The sequence below is a fragment of the Bos indicus x Bos taurus genome, chromosome X (genome assembly GCF_003369695.1).
Source record: "Bos indicus x Bos taurus breed Angus x Brahman F1 hybrid chromosome X, Bos_hybrid_MaternalHap_v2.0, whole genome shotgun sequence".
Classification (NCBI taxonomy): Eukaryota; Metazoa; Chordata; class Mammalia; order Artiodactyla; family Bovidae; genus Bos; species Bos indicus x Bos taurus.
This window is the reverse complement of record NC_040105.1, coordinates 143,950,897-143,975,826: the sequence shown is the minus strand read 5'-3', so window position 1 is coordinate 143,975,826 and position 24,930 is coordinate 143,950,897. Positions and strand designations below refer to the sequence as shown.

The following is a 24,930-nucleotide window of genomic DNA, read 5'->3' as shown; positions in this document are numbered from 1 at the left end:
TCTATTAATGTGAGTAACAAAAATTGCTCTATAAAAATACTTTCATAAGATTTTGTCCACTGTGCAGGAAGGAGTCTTTTGAATGAAGTATTTATGTACCATGACTATATTTGTTTACCCCAAATATTAAGTATTCTTAATAAAACTGGTAACGACTTCCTGGAAGGCAGACTGGTTATTTTTTTAAGAGAGTAGAAGCAAATTATAATTCATTGAGGAGTTTGCCACTTCGGGGGTAAGGTGTTTCTTTTTAGGAACATAATGGTCTCTGGCTTAAAGAGTTTGTGTTCTTGGGTGGAACTCAAAAAGGGTCAAGGCAGACCATATCCTTTAAGCAGTATGACCGTAGGCATCCAACACTCACATTTCCCAGTCAACTAAGTGGGAATTCTGAAATAGAAGCCAACTGGAGCATTTTCAGACCATGTGTGTATGTGTCTTGCTGAAGCAATCTATGAATTGTGAAGCTGTAATGAAGTACTGCCTCAAACTGTTTGTGACATATATAACTGAAGGATATTAAGCAAGAAAGAAGCATTCCCTTCCTTTCCTTCCTTCCATACTGTCCTTTAAACTAATGTTTCATACCCCAATTTATAATTTCTGACTCTCAAATTACAGGTGAGAAGGAGGTGAAGAAGAATCACCAAGTAGATGAAGAGAACAGGGTCAAGGTGTCAAGTTTGCTCAGCTAGTTGGAAAATGCTAGCCTAAATGCTATTCCCCCTCAAATCACCCCGTCTATAACAAGCTATTTCTTGAAGCAATAATTCATTTTTAAATGTTCAAAAGCTAGTATTTTTATAGATCATGCTTTAAGGAGAAAATTGGCTTATTTAAAGATACTCTCAATGGAAAAATTTGACTACATAGTTCTTAATGATCATTCCTGGAAGCTTAGTCAGTCAGAAGAAAGTTTAGGAATCTCAAATGTATCTAGATGTCATGCATTCAAGAGAGACATAGATAGGATATTCTGGATTCTAAAAGTGTTATCATCAAAATATTTCAGTCATCTTTGACTCCTGGTTCTCTCCCATCTCCTATATCCAGGCAACTGACAAAGTACTACTAAGTGTCTCTCTAGTATGCATCTATCTTTCACCACCTCTCCACCCTCACTGTCCCTGCCACACTTTGGGTATCTATTACTTCTTCCTTGGATTTGGTTATTAACGTATTTGTTACAGTACAACTTCTTCACATACTGCGGCTGTATTTATAGCTCTGAAAGTCACTTCCTTGCTCAAAAGTATTCAATGACTTCGCTCTGCTTGCTGAACAAAAGTCAAATCTTACACTCTTGGATTCCAGGCTTTTTGGACTAGCCCTCTTTAACTAGTTGTACATTCTGGCAAATAACTCAAAGCAAATATATATTTAATGACTGAAAATAAAAATTAAATTTATTCACAAACTATCAATTGTTTTGCTTTAGAATATGTTGTTTTCATATGTCAGTAACTGCTATGCTGTTTTTTTCTATTGTTAACCAAGTAATGTATAAAAGCATTTATTTAAAATATTTCTGATAGAAGGGAAAGTTAGTTAATTTAAATTCAATATCTGCTGGGAGTTCCCAGATTTCCCAGTGGTTAGGACTCAGTGCCATGGCCCCAGGTTGAATCTCCAGTGGAGGAACTACAACCCCACGAGCCACGGAACACAGCCAAAATATATATATATATATCATCTGTTAAACCTTTACATTTGGTCTAGCCTCTTTAAGTATAAAACAATTCAGAACATAAGTAAATGTGCATGATTTTCTGAGTATTGATCTTAAGTTTATTTCTCCTAAAACCTAGTCAGATTTCTTTTTATCTTAGTCAGCCCTTTCTGTTTTCAAACTATACACAGAAAACACATTATCATTTAGGTGCAACCATACTAGTTTTAAAACATGAATTTGTCTAAAATACTTTTCCCCACCATGGTAAAGGACGTGTGAAAATAAGCCAAATAAATCTCAACTTTGCTGCCTTGGAAGATATCATAATCTTACTTTCTTTATCAGATTACAATTTGATGAACCATGACTAAAATATTCTAGTCACTGGTAAATTGCTTCTGCTAAAATTACTTTCAGTCTGTGCCAGCATCATGGTATTCATCAGTAAGCAAGGAGCAGAATCAGGATTTTGGATTAGCTCTTTTCATAGGAAAGATAGCTGTAACTTACTCTCTAATAAGACTGTAATATATTAGATTCCTCTATATATGAAATGAAGATATGCAACACACTTTTAAGTGAAATAATTTGCACAAGGCTACAGACCTAAAAATTACTCTCTCTGAATTCTTTCACCAACTCAACATTTGAACACAGGCCAGGCCCTGCACTGGGAGACAGGTATAAAAGAGCAGGTGGGATACTTGCTTGCAGAGATTACAGTAAAAGAGAGAATTACTTTGCAAAGGACTAAATGTTATAAAAATAATAATAAATTATCAACATTATCTACTAACAAATTCTACATTTCATAATTTATATAAGCTACAGTAACAAAACTAATTACATACTTGCTCCCTGGTACAGAAGTGTATCAGTTCATATTTAGCATATAAGCACCAAATTTAAAAAAAGTAAATAATATCGAATTTCCTTAGTTATTTTATTTGAAAGGATTATCCATCCCAGATCAGGCTGTCTGCAAGGCTGGATCAGCAGTCAAATAATATCCACTATGCAAAAATATAATCTGTAATTATAATTACAGGAAAGAAAGCCAAACGTATGATGATTGATGGTACATCACATGATTTGAAAAAAAGTCTCTAATTATATCTATATACTTCAGCAATATGCCTACAAAAGATATGCTAATGAGCCAGGTCACTGGTCTACTTAAGATGAAAATTTTGGTTCCAGTTCCATGAACCTTTGTTTAGCTGTGAATCATTCAGAAATGACTGCACACACACATCCTTTGAGGGAAAATACTCATAATGAATAAAATGACTTCAATTTGGTGATGCTAAGGAATTGTCTATTGGATAATCTACTTACAACCTAAAATATCCATATACTCTTCAAAACTGTATTTCAGATTTTTTAAAGAATGTTATTATTCTTTTAATATTTATTTACATGCCTGTGTGAGGACTTAGTTGCAGCATACAGGATCTCTGATCTTTGTTGTAGCATGTGGGATCTTTAATTGCAGCATGTGGGATCTAGTTCCCTGAACAAGGATCAAACCTGGCCCCCCGGCACTGGAGGCATCGAGTTTTAGCCACTGGACCACCAGGGGAGTCCCTCAAATATTCTGCAGGTCCACCGAAACTAAAGCTAGGTCAAACTGTGAGTTAATTAGGAAAACGGCTCAATGCAATACAAGAGAAAAATCTCTAGTATAATCACATCTATAAAGAGAAATCTAGTTGAGGTTTTTGTAGTAAACTGTTTTTTAACATTAATTTGTAATACAATTGATGAAACAGGATGAAGTAATAAAAAGGAAATATAAACTAAGACTGGGTTAAATCATCAAATACAAATGTATACAGATGGTGGAAAACTGACCAGACTTAAATATCACATTCTCTTTCTAGGTACAATGGTATGACAAAGAATGATTTCTAAGGTTCCTCCCAGCTCTTAGATTCAAAGAATCCTGAATAAGATACTTAGGCTCTTTTTAAGATGCCATGTTCTGATCTCATGGGTCAGTGAAAAGCACTATGTTTTTAAAACCAACCAAACAAACAAAACCAAAGAGTGAAAATAGAAGATGTTACAGGGCAAGTTGTAAATGAGCAAAGGTCATTTAGAATTTGTAGAAATATCCTTAGTGATAGACTTTCAAGTGGGGAAGAAGGAGGGGGAGGGAGCAAAGAAGGACACAGTGATGGCCAAGGCACTAGTTTAGCCCAGTTGCCAACAACAGATGAGCTCGCCACTCTAATACGTCATTCTTGTAATGTTTCATTTTCAAAATTTTATTGTTCTAAAATACCGTATTCATGGGACTTGGCAGTCTGGTGGTTAAGATTCCATTCTTCTAGGGCAGGGGGGCGTGGGTTTGATTCCCTGGTTGGGAAACTAAGAGCTCACATACCGAGAGAGCTGCCTGGCCAAAACAAACAAACAAAAAAATCCCCTGCGGTATTTAAAGCTTTTAAACCAAAATCTCAATCGAGTCCCTGCATCTTCCAATCTAATCACATGTGTCCTTAAAAGTGGAAGAGAAAGGCAGAAGAGGTAGGGTCAGAGAGAGATAGATGTGAAAAAGACTCTTGCCATTGCTGGCAATGAAGATGGAGGAAGGGAGCCAGTAGCCAAGGAATGCTGGCGGCCCCTAGAAGCTGAGATCAACTATTGGATTACAGCCAGCAAGAAGATGGGGACCTTGGTGGTCGTACAGCTGCAAAGAACTGAACTCTGTCAGTGATCCAAATGAGCAGGAAATGCATGCTCCCCTAGAGAATCAGAAGCAAACACGGCCCTGCCATCACCTTGATTTTAGCCCAGTGTGCAACAGCTACAGCACTGTCAATGGCAGCTAATTACCAGGCGGGAAAAGGTGGGTGGCCAATGAAAGTAGAACAATACTTCAAAAGAAATAGGAAATAAGAGGCTAATGCTGGTATCATATCAGTTAAGTAAAGATTATTGCCCCACTACTTTCCTGTAATTTCACCCCTTGACTGTACCACAAAGTAGAGCTATCTTGTTCCTATACCACCATCCAATTCAAGCAAGTTTATCTCATCTGTCACACTTCTTTGTTCTTCGAATCCTAGTGAGATATTTCCTAATTAGGAGATGGCATGAAAGTAGCAAAACTCTATGAAAACAAAAAGGCATTAGAGAAGCCAAGATCATTGAAATCAAGACCTGCATTTGAATTCTCACTTCACCTCTTACTTGAAGTGTGACATTGACCAAGTTAATTAACTTCTTGGAACCACCATGCCCATCGTGTAAAACAGGGAGAAGACTTACCTTTCTGGAGTATTTGGGAGGCAGCTGACAAAGTGCTTGGCTTTTTTTGTTTTTTTGTTTTTTTTTTTTTTACTGGAAAAGGAAGGCCTTACTTCTTGCAACAAGTAAGGAGAACACCTGGAACCTTTCCCAAAGGAGTGTCTTCCCGGACAGCAAACTTTGGGAAGTTTTAACAAAATGCTTGTACTCTAATATTAGAACTCAATAAACTGTATTACATTTAACTATGTTAAACCAGCACATTTTAAATACTGGAAATAAATACATTTCATATGAAATTTATAACATCTGTTATATAGGTAGATCAAGAGTTCTGAAAGTTGTTTTTATTTACATTGTTCTTATGGAAAGATATTTCATTTCTCCACTGAACCATATAAAAAGTATTGTACAACAAGTTGGCTATCTCCTGTCTTACCATACCATAAATGTGATAAAATTGGGTAAAAACAACATATACCCTAATCATAGTAAGTCATGCCAGTGAAAATATTTTACTATAGTAGGAAACATAATATAATTTTATTTTTCACTAAGATTACATCACATAGTCTGGGATCAAATTGCTGATGCTTTGTAAAGGTAAAAATAGATACACTTGTATGCTATAAAGCACCTAAGCCCTGTCCAACTTAAAGGATGGTACTTTGTTCTTCTTCTTTAAAAAGGTGACTCTCAAGTTTAAACGTAAATTACATCATTTTCCACCTTATGGAATATGCATTTCCTTTTTTGTTTACAAACTGGGGTATAACTGACATACATTATATTAGTTCCAGGTATACCACATAATGATTCAATATTTGTATATATTGTGAAATGATCACAATAGGAATATGCACTTTAAAATGTTATCTATATCCAATTCATATCTCCTCTGTTAGCCCAGACACATTTCTCCTCTGTAGTATTTTTACCATCATTAAATTATTATCATTACTGAAAGTATAGTAAACAAAAATGTTATTTAAACTTGTTTTGGTTTAGAATTTTCACAGCAGTAAAATAAATTAAGCAATTTAACTGTTTATAAATATAGGATGGAAGATAAAGAACAGTCATTTTGAATAACTGCAAGGACTATATCCATAATACCCAGCAGAGTTATTCCTAACACATACCAGGCAGTGAATAACTTCTGAATATCATAAACTCAATATACAGGTGATTGAAAAAGAACTGAGCTCTTTCAAAAGTAGATTGCTCAGTAACTTCTTTATGTACTGATTGCCCAAGAATCTCACATTTATACCACCTCATTCTCAGCCTTGAGGAAATAAAAGCAGTACACTGTGGTTGCTATTTCAATTTAAAATATCAGCATGTACAGTGCTTGTAATTCCTGACTTTTCACCAGAAGTAATAAAGCCATTAATACAAATAAAATACTTGCCTATCTCTTAGTTCTTTTTTTTTTCCTTCCCCCTAACTTGGCCCTATTTAGGTCTCATCTAAATATTCTAAATTTCAAGCAGAATGTCTAGAATTCTTATTAACTTCAGACTTCCCATGATGATAAAAGATCTGCATTTCCACCTCTCTTCCCTCTGGGGAAATGTTTTGAGCAGTACTTGGAGGTAACGCTCATTTATTTAGACATAAAATACAAGGAATCTAGATAAATTATTGACAAGTAACATTCTTGGAAATTTCTGAAAGCATCAGAAATACTAGCTTTCTGTCTTGCAAATTTCTTGTGTCTAATAATCTTCAGTTACATTAAATAATTTTTAAGAGATCTTTTTAAAGACACATACATGCTCAGTGCTCAGTCATGTCAGACCCTTTAGGACCCCATGGAGTGTAGCCCACTAGGCTCTTCTGTCCATGGGAGTTTACAGGCAAGATTACTGGAGTGGGCTGCCATTCTCTGCTCCAAGGGATCTTCCCAACCCAAGGATCAAACCTGAGTCCCTCACATCTCCTGCATTTGAGGCAGATTTTTTTTTTACCACTGAGCAACTGGGGAAGCCCCCAAAAGACACATACAATGGGCCTAAAAACAAAATTAAAAAAAATATTTTAAGATACAAACAGTGGGCTTTAAAACTAAATTTTAATTTCATTTGCGCATGCCAGACTTTCTCAAAGTAGCCAAGAGAATAATTGCTGACCCATTGTAAACTCTGAAAAGAAGTTTGCAAACTCTGATTAACTATGGTTCAGGGTGAATGCTATGATTAAAAATAATATAATCCCAGGCTCTTTGAGATAAGCATCATGCCTGTATGAAAGGAGAGAGGTGTCTTCCTTTAGTCAGACCACATGGGGAGCATCTCATTCAGATGAAGTAATCAATATCTTGTATAAAGACTAACATAAAAAACTGTTGGCTGAGGGACAACCAGCAGAGTGAAAAGTCTGGAAAACCTGTCACATGAGTAATGGTTAAAGAAAGAACATTTCCAGGCTTAAATGTTATGGAAAAAATAATATTTTTCTCCATAGCTCTAGAAGGCCACACTAGGAAGAGGAGATAAAAGATAGGAGGAATTGATTTTGCTCAGTGCAAGGAAGAGCTGTTCATGAATGAAAGGTGCTACCTTGGTGAGGTAGTGGGCTCTCCGTCACTGACAGCAATCAAGGAGAATGTGTATCAGCATCTTTCAGAGGTGTCACAGGAAGGATTCTTGCTTTAAAGGGGGTTTAGATTCTCTAAATGACATCTGAGGTCACTTTTATCTCAATGATTTGCCATTAGTAAGTCTTAAGCTAATCCTCCTGCAAGCTCAGACAATGGAAATTCTCAAGAAACATGCTACTAATACAAAAGTTACACATGAACATTACATTGCTCTGAGGTGTTGTTTGTTATTTCTCCACATAATTTTATTAGATGGAGCATATGCAGTAAAAAAACAAACAGACACAAACAAAAGTTTCTGTATATGGTAATTGTGAAAATACTTAATTATTTTCTTTTCTAATTTGAGAATATCAATTTGGGAAGTATGTGGCTAGATAAAAAAGATTTCTATGGTTGTTTTATTTTAGAGGTTGTATTTTATTAAAAAAGACAATCTTAGGGGATAGAAAACATGTCAAATTTAGAAAATGCATATTTTAATTTTCTCTGTCCTGTGAGTCATCCACAAACAAAGAATATTTATATAGTATGAAAGAATCTAGAAAAATTATTGTCAAGTAAAGTACCATCTTTTCTAGGGAAATCTGGATACTGAATTTTAATGATAAAATGATAGAAAATGATTGCTATGAAAGTCAGTGTTACTGGTTATTTTACTCTAAAATATATTTTATATAGTAAACAAAATAATTGTAAACAAGACACTAACTGAACACAAGTGCATTGGCTAAGAGAGGAAAAGTCTTATTCGCTAACACTCATTCTACACCCATTGTTTGGCTGGCTAGGATTCACTGTTACACTGTGCTGGTTAATTCTTACCCATTGTCTTCCTCCTTACTGCCACACCATTATTAGCAAGACTTAGTGCTTCTAAAGAAAAGATAAAAAGATCGCTAATGCTAATTCTGTTCTATTTCCTTGTGTCCTTGGAATCTAATAATACATTAACCCTATAACATCAGCCTGAAGGAACCATTGTTGTTTGAAAACAATGAATACCAAATACCAGAAAACCACTTAGAAGTGACTGCCCTTTCAGCTTTATTAATTTAGGCAAAATGACAGGTTAATTTATATGGTTCACACCTGTCAGGAGCAGAGTCTACTAATTCAGTTTACACTGACCAGGAGATCCTCCCTCAGGCTAAGGTTGAACTTCAACCTTCTGTTGAACAGAGTGGAACACAAACACATCACTCAGATTTCAAGCAAGACAGTCCCTTCAGAATTCCACCTGGATGGCACACCGCCCTTGCAAGTGTTCAAAACTGAAGCTGAAAGAAGACTATCTATCCAATAAAGACTAAGTAATATTTGGAAATCAAGCTATCTGGAAGCCAAAGGATTATTTTCCAGATAATTTCCCCAAATCTTTCATCTTTAAGGTACTCCACTTTACCGGAGTCATATTGTAACACAATTTGAAAAGCACTTTATACTATATAAAAAACTATTTCCTTCATATTATCAGAAACATAGTATTTATCGTCAATAAGTCTTGAAAATATGGAAAGGTTTTAATTCTCATTCAGGTTCTAAACAAGCAGAAAGCAAGCCAGCTTGGACTTTAAAACCACAAGGGGAAGAAGGGAGCTTTTCTGTTCAACGTTTGCAGTAAGTAAAACATTCTCTACGGTAGCTTTTACTAGTGGCTAACAGCATTGGCCTCTCAATAATGCCAATGCAAGAGTTCAAGTCAGCAGCACCTAAGCTGAGTTGAGAAAGAGACCAGGAGGAGCCTTTATATTTTCTCCATATTTGCTCCATTACTACAACACACTTTTACTACAAGCAAAACTATTTTATATTGAAATTTCAGTCTTTGAAAAAGTACCCAAGTCGTCAATGAAAATCATGTAGTATGTATTTGACAAATCACAGTAAATAGTGATAAAGGTTTAAAAACCAATACTGATGCTACACAAGCAAATATACCAAAAGATGGTTATACTAACTGTGAAGAATTCTATATTCAAGATAGTAGTTTTAATGTTTATACATAATTTTACAGGTAAATTCTAAACATCACAGTCTATTAAAGAGTCAGAATTTAGATACTTCAAATCAATGCAAAGACTTTAGACCTAAAAGACACAACTAACCATCTAATCTATAATCTGTGTTTGCCAGCCCAACCAATTCTGGAAGCAGACACAATGTTACTTGACCTAGTATTCTAAAGTAGTCTTTATAATTTCTGAGTGAAAACTCTGTGCAATTTAAATATCATTTATGTGTAGAAGTGTTATGGAATATAAGGAAACCCTGATGAGAACAACATGTTAAACATGGCATCTTTATTTCTGGTCCAGCAAGCAAATGAACAAGTTATTTAAAACATTGATTTAAACTCCCCAAGCTAGTCTTCTTTTCCTATATTTAATGTATTTTCTCTGTGTATATTTATATAATATTGTAACCTATTAATTTATTTATAAAAATAAGTTAAGGCCAATTTAATAATACAGACTGTCACAATACCAAAACAGTCCAGGCTAGCACTAGCTCCTCAAATACACTTTTCCATTCTACATATGTGTACTATCAATAATCAGAGCCAACATGCAAGATCTATATTTTCTGGCTTCTATCATCTAAATCAACTCACTCATATCATCAGGTCAAAGAGGTGAGGACTTAAAAGAAAGAAAGTGATTCATTAAAGATGCTGTATTAAGCTGTATCTGAGCTTGTGGCTAGTATGGATTGATAAAATATAAGTATATTTTAACCATCTCTAAAAACTCACAAGTCAGCTGCAATAGGGGCTGCATATTGGATCTTTTGGACAGTAAAATGCAGTAAGAATACTAGAATCCATTAGTAACTAGTAACCATTAGTAACCATAACCTACTGACTTTACTTTCCTCAGGTGTGTATGTTTTGTTGTGTTTTATTTTGATGATAAAGTTGCTTTTGGTAAATCTTTGGTCATTTCTTACCAGCTAAGATACATAAAGTCAATAGGCACATCTCATTTTCTCAAATTATTTGAAGGAGCGCCATTAACCTGTCACCTTCATTAATTTGCACTTTTAACAAATACAGCTTTAGAGAGACAAATAGAGCTGATTTTTTCCTTTTTTCTTTTAGAAACATAACTTAAATTTTTAACTTTATAGGAAACAGAATTTAACACCCAGATAGAATAACCTGAAGCATCTCTAAGAAGGAATATACAAAATAATCTGAAAATGAAATGAGAATGGGATTTAACTGAAATGTCATTTTCCCTCGTGTTCCTGGGAATTGCTTCTTTTGGACTGAGAGCACAAGCACACCTCTTCAGCAGTTGAAAGCCTTTCAAAGAACCAGACAGATACCCCTGTGCATCCGTTCCTCATATAAAGCAAAAACTAAGTAATAAAATGGCAACTCACCAGATTTCTAAACACACAATAAACCTAAAAGCGGGAAGAATTTTCCACATCTGTCCTACTGAAAAATATTTTAAAGGGAACACTTAACAGTAAGACAGACTTTCATTCGAAAGCTTTTCTCACACAATTAATTTTTTTTTTAAAAAGTCCAGCTTTCCCTCACTCCTTCTCTATAAAAAAAAGATCACAGGCAATATTTTAATTTACTGTATCTCCTAGATTTTTTTTTAAAGCAACCCTGTGCGAATTTAGAAAGATTTTCAAAAATTCTAGAAAGACTTCACCTAAATATTTCAGTATATATTTACTTAAATTTCTAAAACAGACATTTGTATACTTTTCAACTCCATGTATATAAATAGCTACTCACAGAACTATAAATTTGCACAAATTCAAAACTTATACTTCAGAACTCAAATTATAAAACTGAGAAAGATAAAATATCAAACTTATTAATATTCATACACAACTCAAGTATAAAAGTCCTGATTAAAAGTCTCATTTTTCTGATCAATGTGTTAATTCTGAAAGTTTCAAATTCATCAAAAAATTATAGAAAGCATTTCCATATTTAATACAATACCATCAATCATCAGCAGTTTTTGTGCCATTACACAAAAGAAGTCATCTTAAGTATTACAGATAAACCAAAATTCAAAAAATCCAACCAATGTAAAAGTTTATCCTTATGCATTTTCTTAGCTATACCTTTAGACTCTCATCTTAGTAATTATATTACCATGAAGCACTTTAAATGAAAATAAACATAAACTCCCAGAAAAACAAAACAATGGTAAAATGTGGACATGCCAATATAGTTAAATGTCAGCAAGGTCGAGACTTTTCATCTTGTGGGGTTTTGGATGTTGCTGTTTGGGATGTTTAGCCCCTTTTGCCACAAGGTTGATTCATGAATGAAATCCCGCTTTAATATCCTATTTTCTCTCACTTACATGTATGCTGGAGAAAGTGGAGTTGACCTGGATGTTTTAAGCACAGGAACTGGGAATTTCCAGATAGCAGGAGAGCTCGTTTTCCATTTCAATGGCATGTTGTCACCACGGTACTACAATAACAGTAAACAGCGTTTCCATAACAGACTACCAACTAGGACTTCCATTCCACACTGTACTGACACAGCAGTGGCTGCCGCGGAGAACAAGCCAACGATCCTGCCAGTGCCCTGAAACCGATGCTTCCAATCTGTAAAATAGGGCTGCAAGGCACCTCCTTTAAATCCTCCTGTCCCCTAAAGCCATATGATGATTCTACCGTTCAAACTCCACAATAGTGCCACCTCGTTAGGAAAGCGTTGACTGCAGTATATATATATATATATATATATATATATTTTTTTTTTTTTGAAAAGACTGCACTGTGCATACCACACAATGCAGCTTTATTTAATAAAAGCAGCTAGGGTTTGGCTTTTTTTTTTTTGGTATTATTTTCAGCTTGCATGACCATTGTTCCACCTTAACAGGGATACTGCAGCACGGCACTATATTCTGCACCTATTAACCTGATTTCTGACCAATAGTAGCAGGAAAAAGAAAATAGACGGGTTTCATACGAAAATGAAACAACATACCTACTCAGAATACACTTGTCATCCTCTGAACATTCTTCTTTTGAGCTGCAACAATACAAATGGGATATAAACCTCAGCATAGCCTTAGGCCACAGCTAACAGAGATCAGTGACTAAATTCGGCAGCCTGCTTTCCTCCTCTGCAAGCTCTGGCCACACAATACAAGAATGCCATTATGGGAAGAGCCCGTTTAAAAAATGCCAGTCTCTCAGTTTTCCAGTTTGAAGAAGGAAAAAATGTAAGAACAAATATCAACTGCTGCAAAACTCTGCACGCTCTTCCAGTAGCTTCTCATGCAAGTTGCTCTCTTTTCCCTATTCTGAATTCCAAGCCGGGATGAACAAAAATCTCATACATTTACAACATGCTGTGTGCTAACACGAATACCACTCTGTCTTCTGCAGCAGAGAAGTACAGAATAGCATGCTCTTAATAGCAGTCCTCGGAGGGACGCTATCAACAATCTAATTCAGTGCTGCCCTCCCCTTCTTCTCTCCCCCTTTCCCTCCCCTTCACCCCCCTTCACGACTCCCCCGCCCCCAAACAGCTCACAAATTGCCTAGAGGAGAGACACCAAGCAGGTGTCCAGCAGGGACTATTCCAAAGCTCAGCGGTGGGGTCCGGTAACCTCGAGGGGTTAGTGATTGACAAGGAGGTTAAAAAATTAAAGCTGCTGTCAAAGGCAGCTTGACGTATTTCAGGAAAGTAACAGCAGAGGCTTCATCTATATTGTTTTAAAATACTGCCAGAAAATAGCATTCTAAATGCCCAGAGAGCGACTGGGTGTTTTAAGTTTCTGTTTAAAGCACCAAACTCACACATTCTCTACAGAGTTCAAAGAAGTGAAAATAGGATAAAGAGGTATTATGCTGAACTCTTTATTTTCAGAATGAAGATTTTTACTTCTGATGTAGGCAAGTCACCATCACTAAATATCTACTCTCAGAGCACCCTCCCATTTCTACCTAAAAACCAAATTATCCGTCTTCATCAATGCAACCTTAATAAAGGCAGACTGCCATTGACATGAAAGCCACCTTTTTAAAAAACTCACTGCAGTGACAAGAAGCTCATATTTACTTTCAAGTTAACATTCAAACAATAAGCTTGTACTTCCAATTTAAGTAGCTGGCTTTTATACAGTCTTTCCAAATTATTCCTAGTTTTGGAAAGATTGGGATTCAGTCCCCTAAGACTCTTTCTCATTTGTATTCAAAAAGCACAGATTTATACAAGAAAGACACTACTTTCAAAAATTTCAAAAAATGTAATTTAATATACCAGAAATAGAGCATGAAATCACCTAAGGTAATCACAAGTACCTTTAAGATACACATTAATATTCAAAAGTGTTATTTTCCGATGAAATCCAACATATATGCATATGCAGTATATACATTCACAGATACACAGCTATGGCGAGAAAGCTTATTTTGAAGAATTGACCAGTACTGCATACACTTTATTAAATACGAAATAGGTTTCAGCTATCACTAGCTCGCAAATAATTTTTATTCAATCTACCAAACACAAACATTGAGCAAAAACTCAGTCAAGCAACTTAAAGGGTTAAATGATATTTCCAGTTCTCTAGTACCCCCACACAAAACTGTCTCACAGAAATCTTCAAGAAAATCAGAGAAAGGAGTATTTATCAATATCTTAGTGACCAAAATATAGTTTTTTAAAAGTGTCACTATTACCAAAAACTACAGTCAATATATTGTATTAGGATTTGTGTAATAATTCTTAACAGTTAAGAAGCAAAAAGATTCTAGGTACAACTGGCAGTGGTAATTTGTTGGAAACACCCAGAAGAAAATCACACAACACATGTGCGCACATGCACACACGCGTGCGCGTGCGCGCACACACACGCACACACATACACGTACTAATCAAGCAAGTTTGGAATGTCTCATTCCAAAATCCTGGAGCATTTTCAAACATTAAAAAATATAAAACATAAAACAATTACAAAATAGCTGTATGGAGGCGATTTAGATTTTAGAGAGGAAATACAATCACTTTCTAGCTTATGAAAATATTACAAAGTTGTAATTGCAAATGTAACTTCTCCTTCTGAGAACACAGACCCCCAAATGTCTGTAAAACCAAGATAGGTTTTGAGTCTTTATCTGTAAAGACTACTTAAATATTTATAAGGGGAAAACAGAGTGAATATAGAGTTTTCGAAATTTCCAAGAGGGTAACCTCCCCACACAGGTGAAGATCACTTTATTGCAAAGGTTCTCAAGTTATTATTGTACTATGAACAATCAGCTGATTAAAAAACCAACATATTGGTCTAATCTCATTCAGCTCCAAAGAAATCAACCAATACCACCAAATCATCTACGTCAATTTTCAGTCTAGATTTCTCTTATACTTAATGTTTAAAACCTGTTTTTATAGCACTCCAACACTTGTAATACTTGTTCAAAGTGAAAAGTAAGTAAGACTGCTTTCCTCCACCTACCCTCAGCATTCTTAAAGATCCTAAACCCTAAAAGCATTGTATCTGATTATGAGAATTTATTTATACTCAGTTTTTTTTGCTTTAATAAATCGCTAGAAGTAATTTATAATTATCTCTCATGAACAAACAACTAATAAGCCAAAGGCTTAAAAATAATTCCTTTAAGTAGAAATATAGTCCCTGAAATATACTTAACCCTATTAAAATGCTTAACAACACCATTTGTCATATGTCATTTAGAAATAAACTTTAGCCAGGTAAAATCACCTCAACTACAAATTAGCAGAGTCCAAATTAATCAGATTTTACTACCCTGACAACGAGTCTAGTAGCAGCTATGGAGTGTAATTACCATTACATTCTGGAACTAAAAATGCTTTTTCCTACAGAATGAAAGAAAGAAAATGATTAAACATATATTTGAAATATAATTTTATGCAGTAGTAGTACCATTACTTTAATATTTAGACTGGGAAATGTCAAAAGCCCTCGTTCACATCACAGGAAACACTGCTTTCATTTATAGAACACTTGGTTTCTATTATGGACAACTGCATAAACGGAATAGAAAGACAGCATGCACAAAGGCTCTTCAAAGCATTGTATGAACATTAATCATTTAAAAATACCTGTGAAATGCACATTTCAGAGATGTAATAAACAAAGGACAATGCTGGGACTTGGCCAAGGCCACAAAACGAGTCATTCTGGCCAAATCTCACAACACGGAATTCCCTGGTTCCCAAAGTAGAAAGAGATTTGTAGAACTTTTACAAATCATCTTGCTCAGGACACTCATTGTATAGATGAAAAAACTGAAACTCAGATAAGTTAACTTGTCACACTATTGGCTAATGGCAGAACTGGAACCAGAAACCAAATCCCAACTCCTAGTCTAGGACTCCTGCTCTAGAATCCCTACTGTCTTTACTTCTCAATGAGACTGTTCCAGAAGATGTTTGCTTCCATATGAAGTGAATCACATTCTACAAATGTCTCAATGTATTCAAAAGAAATAAGAACTACAAAATAATCATTCATTCCTCCAATTACATGTATACTCAAATGACAGACATGGGAAAGAAACACCAAAAATACAAAAGTGTGCAGAAAGACCACTTTCAAAATCTTAATTCCAGACATGATTTAAGAATGATGAGAGAGGCATTTCCCTGGTGGTCCAGTGAAGACTCTGCACTTTCAAAGCAGGGGGATGCAGGTTTGATTTCTGGTCAGGGAAGTAAGATCCCACATGCCATGTGGTCCAAAAAAAAAAAAAAAGAATGATCAGGGAGAAAAAGGTAAGTAAAAATTAAGCCAGTCATAGTGTGAGAGAAAAGTGAAATATACAGCCAAGAGTCTAATTTTTTCTCACTGTAAATGCTTCTAAATAACTTTATATGAAAGTTTAATTTGCTTATTGACTGCAACAGTTTGTCTCCAGTACCACCACTTTGTGAAATGAATTGACTAATATGTCACGTATCTGACCTCTTTCTCCATGTTCTCCCAATATTCCCTAAGAATTAACCTACCTTTTTCTTGCAAGTTTTGGTTAATCCTGTGGTAGTTACAATGAAAGAATAATAGCACTAACCATCGTTTGTGTGAGCAGGCACTGTGTAATCTTGACAATGTCCCTTCAGACTACTCTGGGAGATCCATGTTATCCCTGTTGCACAGACAAGACTGTAGAAAATGCCCAATTGTGTGCTCTGCTTATGTTCTACCAATCAGTAAAGGTACTTGGATGGCAACCAAGTAGGACTGTTAAACCCTTCAAATACACAAAAAGTTTTGTGTTGTTCTGGACAACAACAAAATTCTTGATACATTCAGGGCTTCTCATTACAGGAAATAGAGCTGTTCACATGAATGGCTATACATACTTATGTGTATGTTTCCTCTTTATTTGTTTCAGGAAATTGAATATCAAATATGTTAAACATTTCTTATGAGATACTCACATATGTAACCTTGCTAAGATCAATATGGAAAACCCCAGACATTTCTCAAAGATACTTTTGAAAATCATTGTTTCATCTTTTATAAGCACCTTCTCACAAATCAATTTCCTTAATAGAACTGTGTGGACCTTAATTCCCACAAAGAATTTACATGGATTATTGTAACTATGACTATGCCTTGGATTACTATAATACCTCTCTCCTTCACAATACGAACAAGTAGAAAAACAAACACACTTGGCGTGCAGGTACACACTCACACACAGGTGTGAATATACGCACAGAGAATTCCTCAGGCCATGATGGCATAAATAATGTGAAGATGGTACTCTTACAATCTTGAACATTTTCAAAGTAAAACAAGGGTACTAAATGCTTGTTTGTTCCTTTGTTTGTTTTGGGTGAGTCAGCAATAAGACGATATGGTAAGCTGATAAGACAGGAAACAATAGATAAGCAAACAAAGGAGAAAAAAGTAGAGCAAGGAAGGTAGTGGACTCGCTGGAAGGAGAATGGAAAGCCAGAATGGTAGTGGTTCCTCATGTTTATGCAGCACCTTTTATAACTGGGGAGTCAGATGAGAGGGGTTATGAGGCTAACATGGGAGCTGGAGTAGAAGGGACTGAGCAGACAAGAAAGATCCAGTTGTTGGGGACCCATTAACCCACAGATTCTGACTACCCTTAATCTCACTATAGCTGAGAAAAGGATTAACACTGAAAGGGAAATTTGTAAGTTCTTGCCCTTCTTTTTTCCTTTTGTTTTCTGCAGTATCTCTATTTTTATGGCTTTTTTGGGGGGGCTACCCCTGAATTCTTCATTCATATGATTCCCAAATCCATATGCTTAAGTAAGTCTTTATCTATCTTTGACATGCATGTGTGTATGTTAGTCACTCTGTCCAGTCCGACTCTTTGAGACCCCACGGAATGTAGCCCGCCAGATTTCTCTGTCCATGGAATTCTCCAGGCAAGAATACTGGAGTGGATTGACACGCATACACCAAAGTAATTCTTAAGTATTCCCATCTATGTAAAAAATGCCTTAAAACCCAAATCAAAGTGCTTTGGGGTATTATGAAGGGTAATGGTGGAAATCAACGATTTTTACATACATACTATTTATATACCTGATTTTGCATTACCATTTTTAAATTGTTTGAAAAATGTCATTTAGAAAGATGGTTTATAATCATCAAATAGGGATAATCTATCCAGTGCTCCAATAAGAGGCCACGCTGTTACCATACCCTGTACTCCAGCCTTGCCACTTTGCCTGCCTGTGATGCCCTCCCCAAATTCCTGCTCCTCCTTCAAGAAGGAATCCCAATTGGTCACTATTCCTGGCACGTGGGAAAGCACTCAATAAGTGTTTGTTGACTAAATTGAAAGAGCAGTTTTCATAAGCAGATGAGTGATTAAATAAGAATTGTGTACCAAAGCCAGGATATATCCTGAAAGGTTTTTAAAATGGTGTTATTGATTCTACTATTACTAAAAGCAGAGTTCAAGTAACAGGAATATTCATCTGTTAATTTGATAATTTTAGGCTATGAAGTCCTTAAAATGAAAAAAATTAAATATACACATTAACTTGTTTAAAATAAGCATACATTGAAGAAAATCACCCAAAACACATACTTTCTTAGATAAAATAAAGGTGTCACTTATAGTGATGATAGACTGCTCTAAGGAAAAATCTCTGCTCCCACCTCAAGTAATAATTAAGTGTTTAGTTGTCTCTTAACAACTTCCTAAGTATCTACTTAAATTACATTTGGTAAATAAAATAGCCAAACTATAGTTAGAATTTCTGATGTGTTTGTACATTAAGCATACAAACTTATCAAAATAAAAAGCCATTTAAAATGTAGTGTTACTGAAAGAAAAGTTAAGAATATGGTTTTACTGACTGAAAATTCTATGCACAGAAAGCTTTTCAAATAGTTTCACTCCTTTGTGATATCGACAATAGAAGCAAAACTACAAGGTTTCCATGAAAACAATATAATAAGCAATATTAAAATCTTAAAGTTTATAAATCCTGAACTATGTTGATAAGAGTAAATAATTTCTAATAATGTTTATTTACAATGGTTGAAAAACTTTTTAAAATAAGCACATTACATACCCAGTCTCAAAAGGCATGCCAGTTAAAGAAAGTCAATATTTGCTATGTTATGCATGCTTTCAGTAAAACCTATATTTTTACAAAAATCTAAGTTGCTGAAAGACCATTAGAATAAAACAGTAAAACATTTTCTTCAATATCCCAATTAGAATTAATGAAATAATATTTTTATCTTGAAAAAATTATATTTCTATATTTTTATCCAAAAAGTTATAATATTCACCTGTGCAGAGATCTAGATGATTACTTAGTTGTTCCATCTCTTCTTCTGAGTATTTGTAAATCTTGGTTACAAATACTTGAGTAATCACAATAATATTTTGCTAGCCAGAAGCAAACACTTTCATGAAAAGCTAATCCTAATGACTCATTAAGATTATACAACACTACTTAAATTTTCCATGATAAAGGGCCCTTTAAATGCAAATGACTTAATTTTGTTTTTACCACTTCCCAGGCCTAATCATTAAAACTTTCAATTTCCTATACATATATCTATATAAACTATTATTATTTAAAAATAAAAGGTATTAGCTATATAATGAATGAGAATATCTTAAACTCCAAAAAAGGCTCAACTTTCAACTTGAACCTTGTGACCCACTGCCATAACATGGGGCCCAACAGTTTTCTTAAAGGTATAATGTAGAGTTATGGTCGGAGAAGGCAATGGCACCCCACTCCAGTACCCTTGCCTGGAAAATCACATGGACGGAGGAGCCTGGTAGGTTGTAATCCATGGGGTCGCTAAGAGTCAGACACGACTGAGCGACTTCACTTTCACTTTTCACTTTCATGCATTGGAGAAGGAAATGGCAACCCATTCCAGTGTTCTTGCCTGGAGAATCCCAGGGACAGGGGAGCCTGGTGGGCTTCCGTCTATGGGGTCGCACAGAGTCGGACACGACTGAAGTGACTTAGCAGCAGCAGCAGCAGCAGAGTTATGGTATCTGCCTACTATGGTGGTATCAAAGAGACTTAACAATAAGTTCAATATCTCTATTTTCATGACAATTTTGAGATCCTTCTCATTTTCTAACTTAGAATTCTTCTCATAGATAATCTTGAATTCTAAAGATAGTTTGGCCATGTCACGTGGCGTGTGGGATCTCAGTTTCCTGTTCAGGGACTGAATCGGGGCCCAGCGGTGAAAGCACAGAGTCCTAACCACTAGTCATCAGGAAACTCCCTATAGATATTTTCCTTAAAAAAAAAAAAAAGGAAGGGAGGGGAGGCAGAGAAACATTTATACTGCAAGATTTCAAATACATGGTAGTAAGTCTAAATTACAGAAGCTAGTCTGCAACTAAAATTTGCTATGCCTCAAAAACATATTTAGCAATTCAATGAAAATCCTATGATAGAATACATCATTAACTCATGTTATATAAAGTGTTCATGTGTTACGAACTAATGACAGCATTATTTTAGAATTATGTCTAGCTTCATTACTTGGATACAATGGTTGTCCACTGGGGGAAAATTTTTTCTTTCATCTCACATTCTATGACTAACTAAAGTAAATGCAATTCTGCTATGAGGAAATGAAAAAGAATTCCTCTTCTAGGCTGACCCTAGGTTTTGACTAGAGGCAATTTAAACTGGGGGTTCGTGACTGCCTTTCTAAGTCTGTCTACTTCATCTAGTAGTTGAGAACAACTTCATGTCTTCAAAATCAAATATATGTTTTAAATAATCAGTTACTTTTCATGGAATTCTGAAGCTACATAACACTTGAATAAACGACATCTTCCCTTTAGCTAGCATATATTTATTCATTCTTTCCTTATTCAGCTTGATCTAAGTCAGAGACACTGTGGAGCATTTTTATGAATCTTTCACTACAGGATCTGGTCATTTTGTTTAAATTCGTATGATACTGTCTAGCCAGTAAACAAAAATATTTATGTTTAGAGATTTCCAGAATCGCCAGTTTTTTGAGATTCAGACTTTTAAAGCATAGAACATAACTGTATTCCAAAAAGGGTGAAGAGGCAGCAAGATCGGGCTTAAACTGATCCTCTAAACAGGGAACAAGAATTAAACCAATCGATTAATTAGGATCACGTTTTTGCATTTTTCAACTAAAATGCATTTGTTTGGATGGAGGCCCCTATAGTATATTAGCCATTCTTGCCAGTGTCAGATAGACCCTTTGAACTTCACAAACACGAAAATCAATCAACTCACTATGCCAAGCCCAAAATCTGTACAGAAGAGGTACACGCTGAATTCACTCAATCATCAGTGAGTACTGAAAAGTTATGACTTTGCTAGGTGTTACAAGTATGCAAAAGAACACACGTTCCCCAGCCATAAACCCCACAAAATCTAATCGCACTGACTGCATATTCACATATGAAACATGAGTTAGCATAAATATATTGCATCCATTAAGCCTTAACTATCCAGAATCCTAGACAGCCTAGTGTTCTAGCCAGTTTTTAATAATTAACTTTACAACAACTGGGATAGGTTAACTCTTAAAAATATCAAAAGTCACTAATTTTTCACCTTTTGAGGGCAATGTTTCTGCCTTACCTTCTATTTTTCTGCTTTACCGTCTTTGAGTCTAAAATGAACTATTTAAAATGCCTCAGTCAACATGATGCACAATAACTACTGTTATATGCTTCTAATAACGATACAGCAAGGTGTGCAAGAAACCGCTGCCATTCTTCACCCCTGCCTGACTCCCACCTCCATAGGCCTTGACACAGAATTTGGATGCTTCCAAGAAAAAGGGGGCTCTTTTCTTTACCTTCAAATACACATACCAAGAGAAAAGCCCTATACCTTTGCAGACTGAATATTGAAAATGTACAAGTCTAGGGACTTTCCTGGTGGTCCAGTGGTTAAGACTTCGCCTCCCAATGCAAGGTGTGCAGGTTCGATCCCTGGTTGGGGAACTAAGATCCCACATGCCTTATGGCCAAAACAATCAAGACATGGAAGCAATATTGTAACAAATTCAATAAAGACTTAAAAAAAAAAAAAGAAAATGTACAAGTCTAGAAGTGAGAAGCAGTATTCTTGCATTTTAAACAAGTACTCTAGCTGATCTTCAGAGTCTAGAGGGCTAACCATTACACCACAGAACCCCACTCCAGCTGATTTTCAGGCCTCGTCTATTAAACTTGGAAAAATCCTGCTTTTAAGGTCAAGGTAGCCCACCCCCAGGCAAGATGATCCCAGAGTGAGATTCTCTTTTTTGCCTCAGTGCCGGGCCATCCTCAGCATATCAGCCTTGGTTGCTCACCACTAACTTGTCCATCCCTACTGTCCATGGCCATTATCTTGCCCTCCCACACTCCAGATACTTCCAGGTCTGGGAGAGTCTGAAAAGCAAGGTCTCCAGCTGGCTGACAGATATGGAGGCAGACAAACAGACACATGCAAAGTGGGAAACTGTACAGCAATTAGGAAACAGGCGTGGTATAATTGATACTGATTGCGCAATACAGAGTAGGAGTTAAGAGCTTGTGTTAAACTTTTTCGATGAGGAAGGGTGCAGAAGAGGACAGAGCTGGGCACCTGTGATCTGGTTGTTGCCACAAACTTGGAACCTCTCGTGTTATCTTCCTCATCTGTAAAATAGGGAAGATGCCAATTTTCCTTGCCAGACTCACAGCAATGTTAGGAAAACCAACTGTACTTGTGTTGATGAAAGCACACTGGACAATATAAAGCACAATACAATGATGCGTGGTATTTCTTTAACAAAATAATTTATTTTTTGTCTTAATAAACACAGTACCCTAGATGTTACTGAAAGTTTCCTGGATGACTGAATGGCTTCTAGTACCTCAGGGTCTTTTTTTATGAAGATAAATTCTCATCGACAAAAAACACAGAAGAAAATGCAGACCCTTACACATACCCTGAAGTTGACTTTTTGAATATATCCTTGAAATCGGCTTGTTTTAAAGATAATTGCCTCCGTCTCCTAAAAGTGGAGTGCAAAAAAAAAATCTTTGGTTAATTGTGGCTTTATTGCATGTATTTTAAATTTTTCAAAGCATACTCTGCAAATATTTTAGCTGTAAATTAATAAATCATATATAAATTCTGAACAATTTTAAAATATGTAAATTATCTTCCAAAAAGAAAAAAAAAAAAAAAAAAACCCTTAACTAGGAAACCATAGGATTCTATTTGTTTTTAGAAGCTCTCTTAATGTTTCAGAAAGTCTGGAATAGAGACTGACATTAAATACAACATTTATTGGCAGCTGATCTAAAAGACTAAACTAGACAAATTTGGACACAAGGAAACACTTTTCCAGTAAATATATACTCAGCCTTGGAATGCTTTGTCATTTTCTAGCTTTTTAAGCCTAAAGTTCAATTCTTTGCTGATATACTGTTTTGCCATTAAAACCCAAAAGCAAATGACAAACATTACAAGCTTTCAGAGAACAGATGGCTAATGTTCTTCTAGGTTCATTTACTACATTTTCTTATTTTCATACTGCTTGTAATTAATAAAATCATATAAATAGATGTATTGCCTCCTAACTGGGCGATTCTGTTTTGTGAAGTTCTGTCGTATACCTAACTCCTTTGGGTTAATACAAAGGCAACGATGAACAGACATACTTCTGGTACTGCCTCAGGAATGCAGTTTTAAAAATAGAGACTACTACAGAAGCACTGCAGTATATGCTGTCAACAGTCAATTCGCTTAAAAAATTAAAGTACGCTGGCAGGTGTTTAAGGAGCTCTAACACAAAATTCCATTTATTTACCTTTATCTCATTTATATTGCTATTACCTTATAGAAAGTAAACATACTAAGCATCACCTTTGTTTTAACTTTTTATTCAAAATGAACAGATTTGGTATTTTTCTGGGTCATCTCACAAGCACTATTGCATTATTAAAGTCACAACTAAACCAAAGTCATAGTCTCATAGTATCTTTAAAAAGAGCTTGGCAGAAATCTTATCCAGAATGTTATTCTACATCTAATCACTTGTTATGCAAAAGATAGGTAGAAAGTATTTTATTTTTTTAAATGATAAATTCAAAACAGTATTTCCTAATGGCAATACTATTTCAAAGTCTACTTTTACTATACACATAAAAATTATTTTGGATCATAAAAAGCTACAATGGGTTAAATTCATATTTGTCATATTTCAGCAACAAACCTCACTAAGCAAATAACAATTATATAATTTTTTGCTTAAAAAATACATTAAAGGATCTTTAAATACAGCTTATTTTATATTCCTATTAATATTATTCCTTTCCTTTGTGTATTTAAGAAGAATCTGGTGTGCCACCTTCTGGTAACTGAGTGAAATTATGTATCTTCACATAAGTCACTATTCTTTATTTTAACTTTTAAAAAATATAGATATTTCTTAACCTGTATTACATGTAAGCTATACAAATAAATCTATACCACAGTCTGCAATAAAGTAAAATTTCCCTAGTGATTTTTTCCCCCAAATCAAGGTTTATACATGCTTCCTATGATTTTTCCATGGTTACCAATATGTCTCCTGAATTCTACAATACATATAAAATTGATTTCTGTACACCGTTTCCCAGCCACATATGAAAACAACAGGCTTGCTATTTTAATGAATAAGGAACAGCAGTAAATAAAGAAAAAAAGGTCTCTTACCAATAAGCCCATTTTTCTCTTAAGGTTTGAACTCTCATCATTTGTCATGTTCTTGTGGATCCCTCTCTCATCAAATTCTCTGGAGTTTTAAAGTTGAGAGCTGTGATGCACAGCTAGGCTCGGCTACATCGGAGCGCACCCCAGTGCATCTGCCTGGTATAACACTTCACAGTTGTAGCTCCCAAGAGCAGAAACAAGCTTTCTATATTC

At 35.3% G+C, this 24,930-nt stretch overlaps 1 protein-coding gene across 6 annotated transcripts in view; it reads right to left on the bottom strand.

Annotated features, from left to right (window-relative positions):
* KLHL13 (kelch like family member 13) overlaps window positions 1–24,930 on the bottom strand; it is a 197,648-nt gene that overhangs the window by 50,468 nt on the left and 122,250 nt on the right. The window contains exons 1-2 of one of the 6 annotated variants that reach the window (XM_027533378.1): window positions 24,721–24,806; window positions 22,967–23,032 (exon numbers count right to left, since the gene is read on the bottom strand). The exons of 2 other annotated variants lie outside the window; for them this stretch is intronic. In XM_027533378.1, the coding sequence (XP_027389179.1) occupies window positions 22,967–23,032; window positions 24,721–24,761 (107 nt within the window). In that variant the 5' untranslated portion in view covers window positions 24,762–24,806. Of the gene's footprint in view, window positions 1–11,872; window positions 12,185–12,510; window positions 12,914–22,966; window positions 23,033–24,720; window positions 24,807–24,930 lie in introns of those variants that run through there. 3 more of the 6 variants (XM_027533384.1, XM_027533381.1, XM_027533380.1) reach the window with 3 other exon arrangements.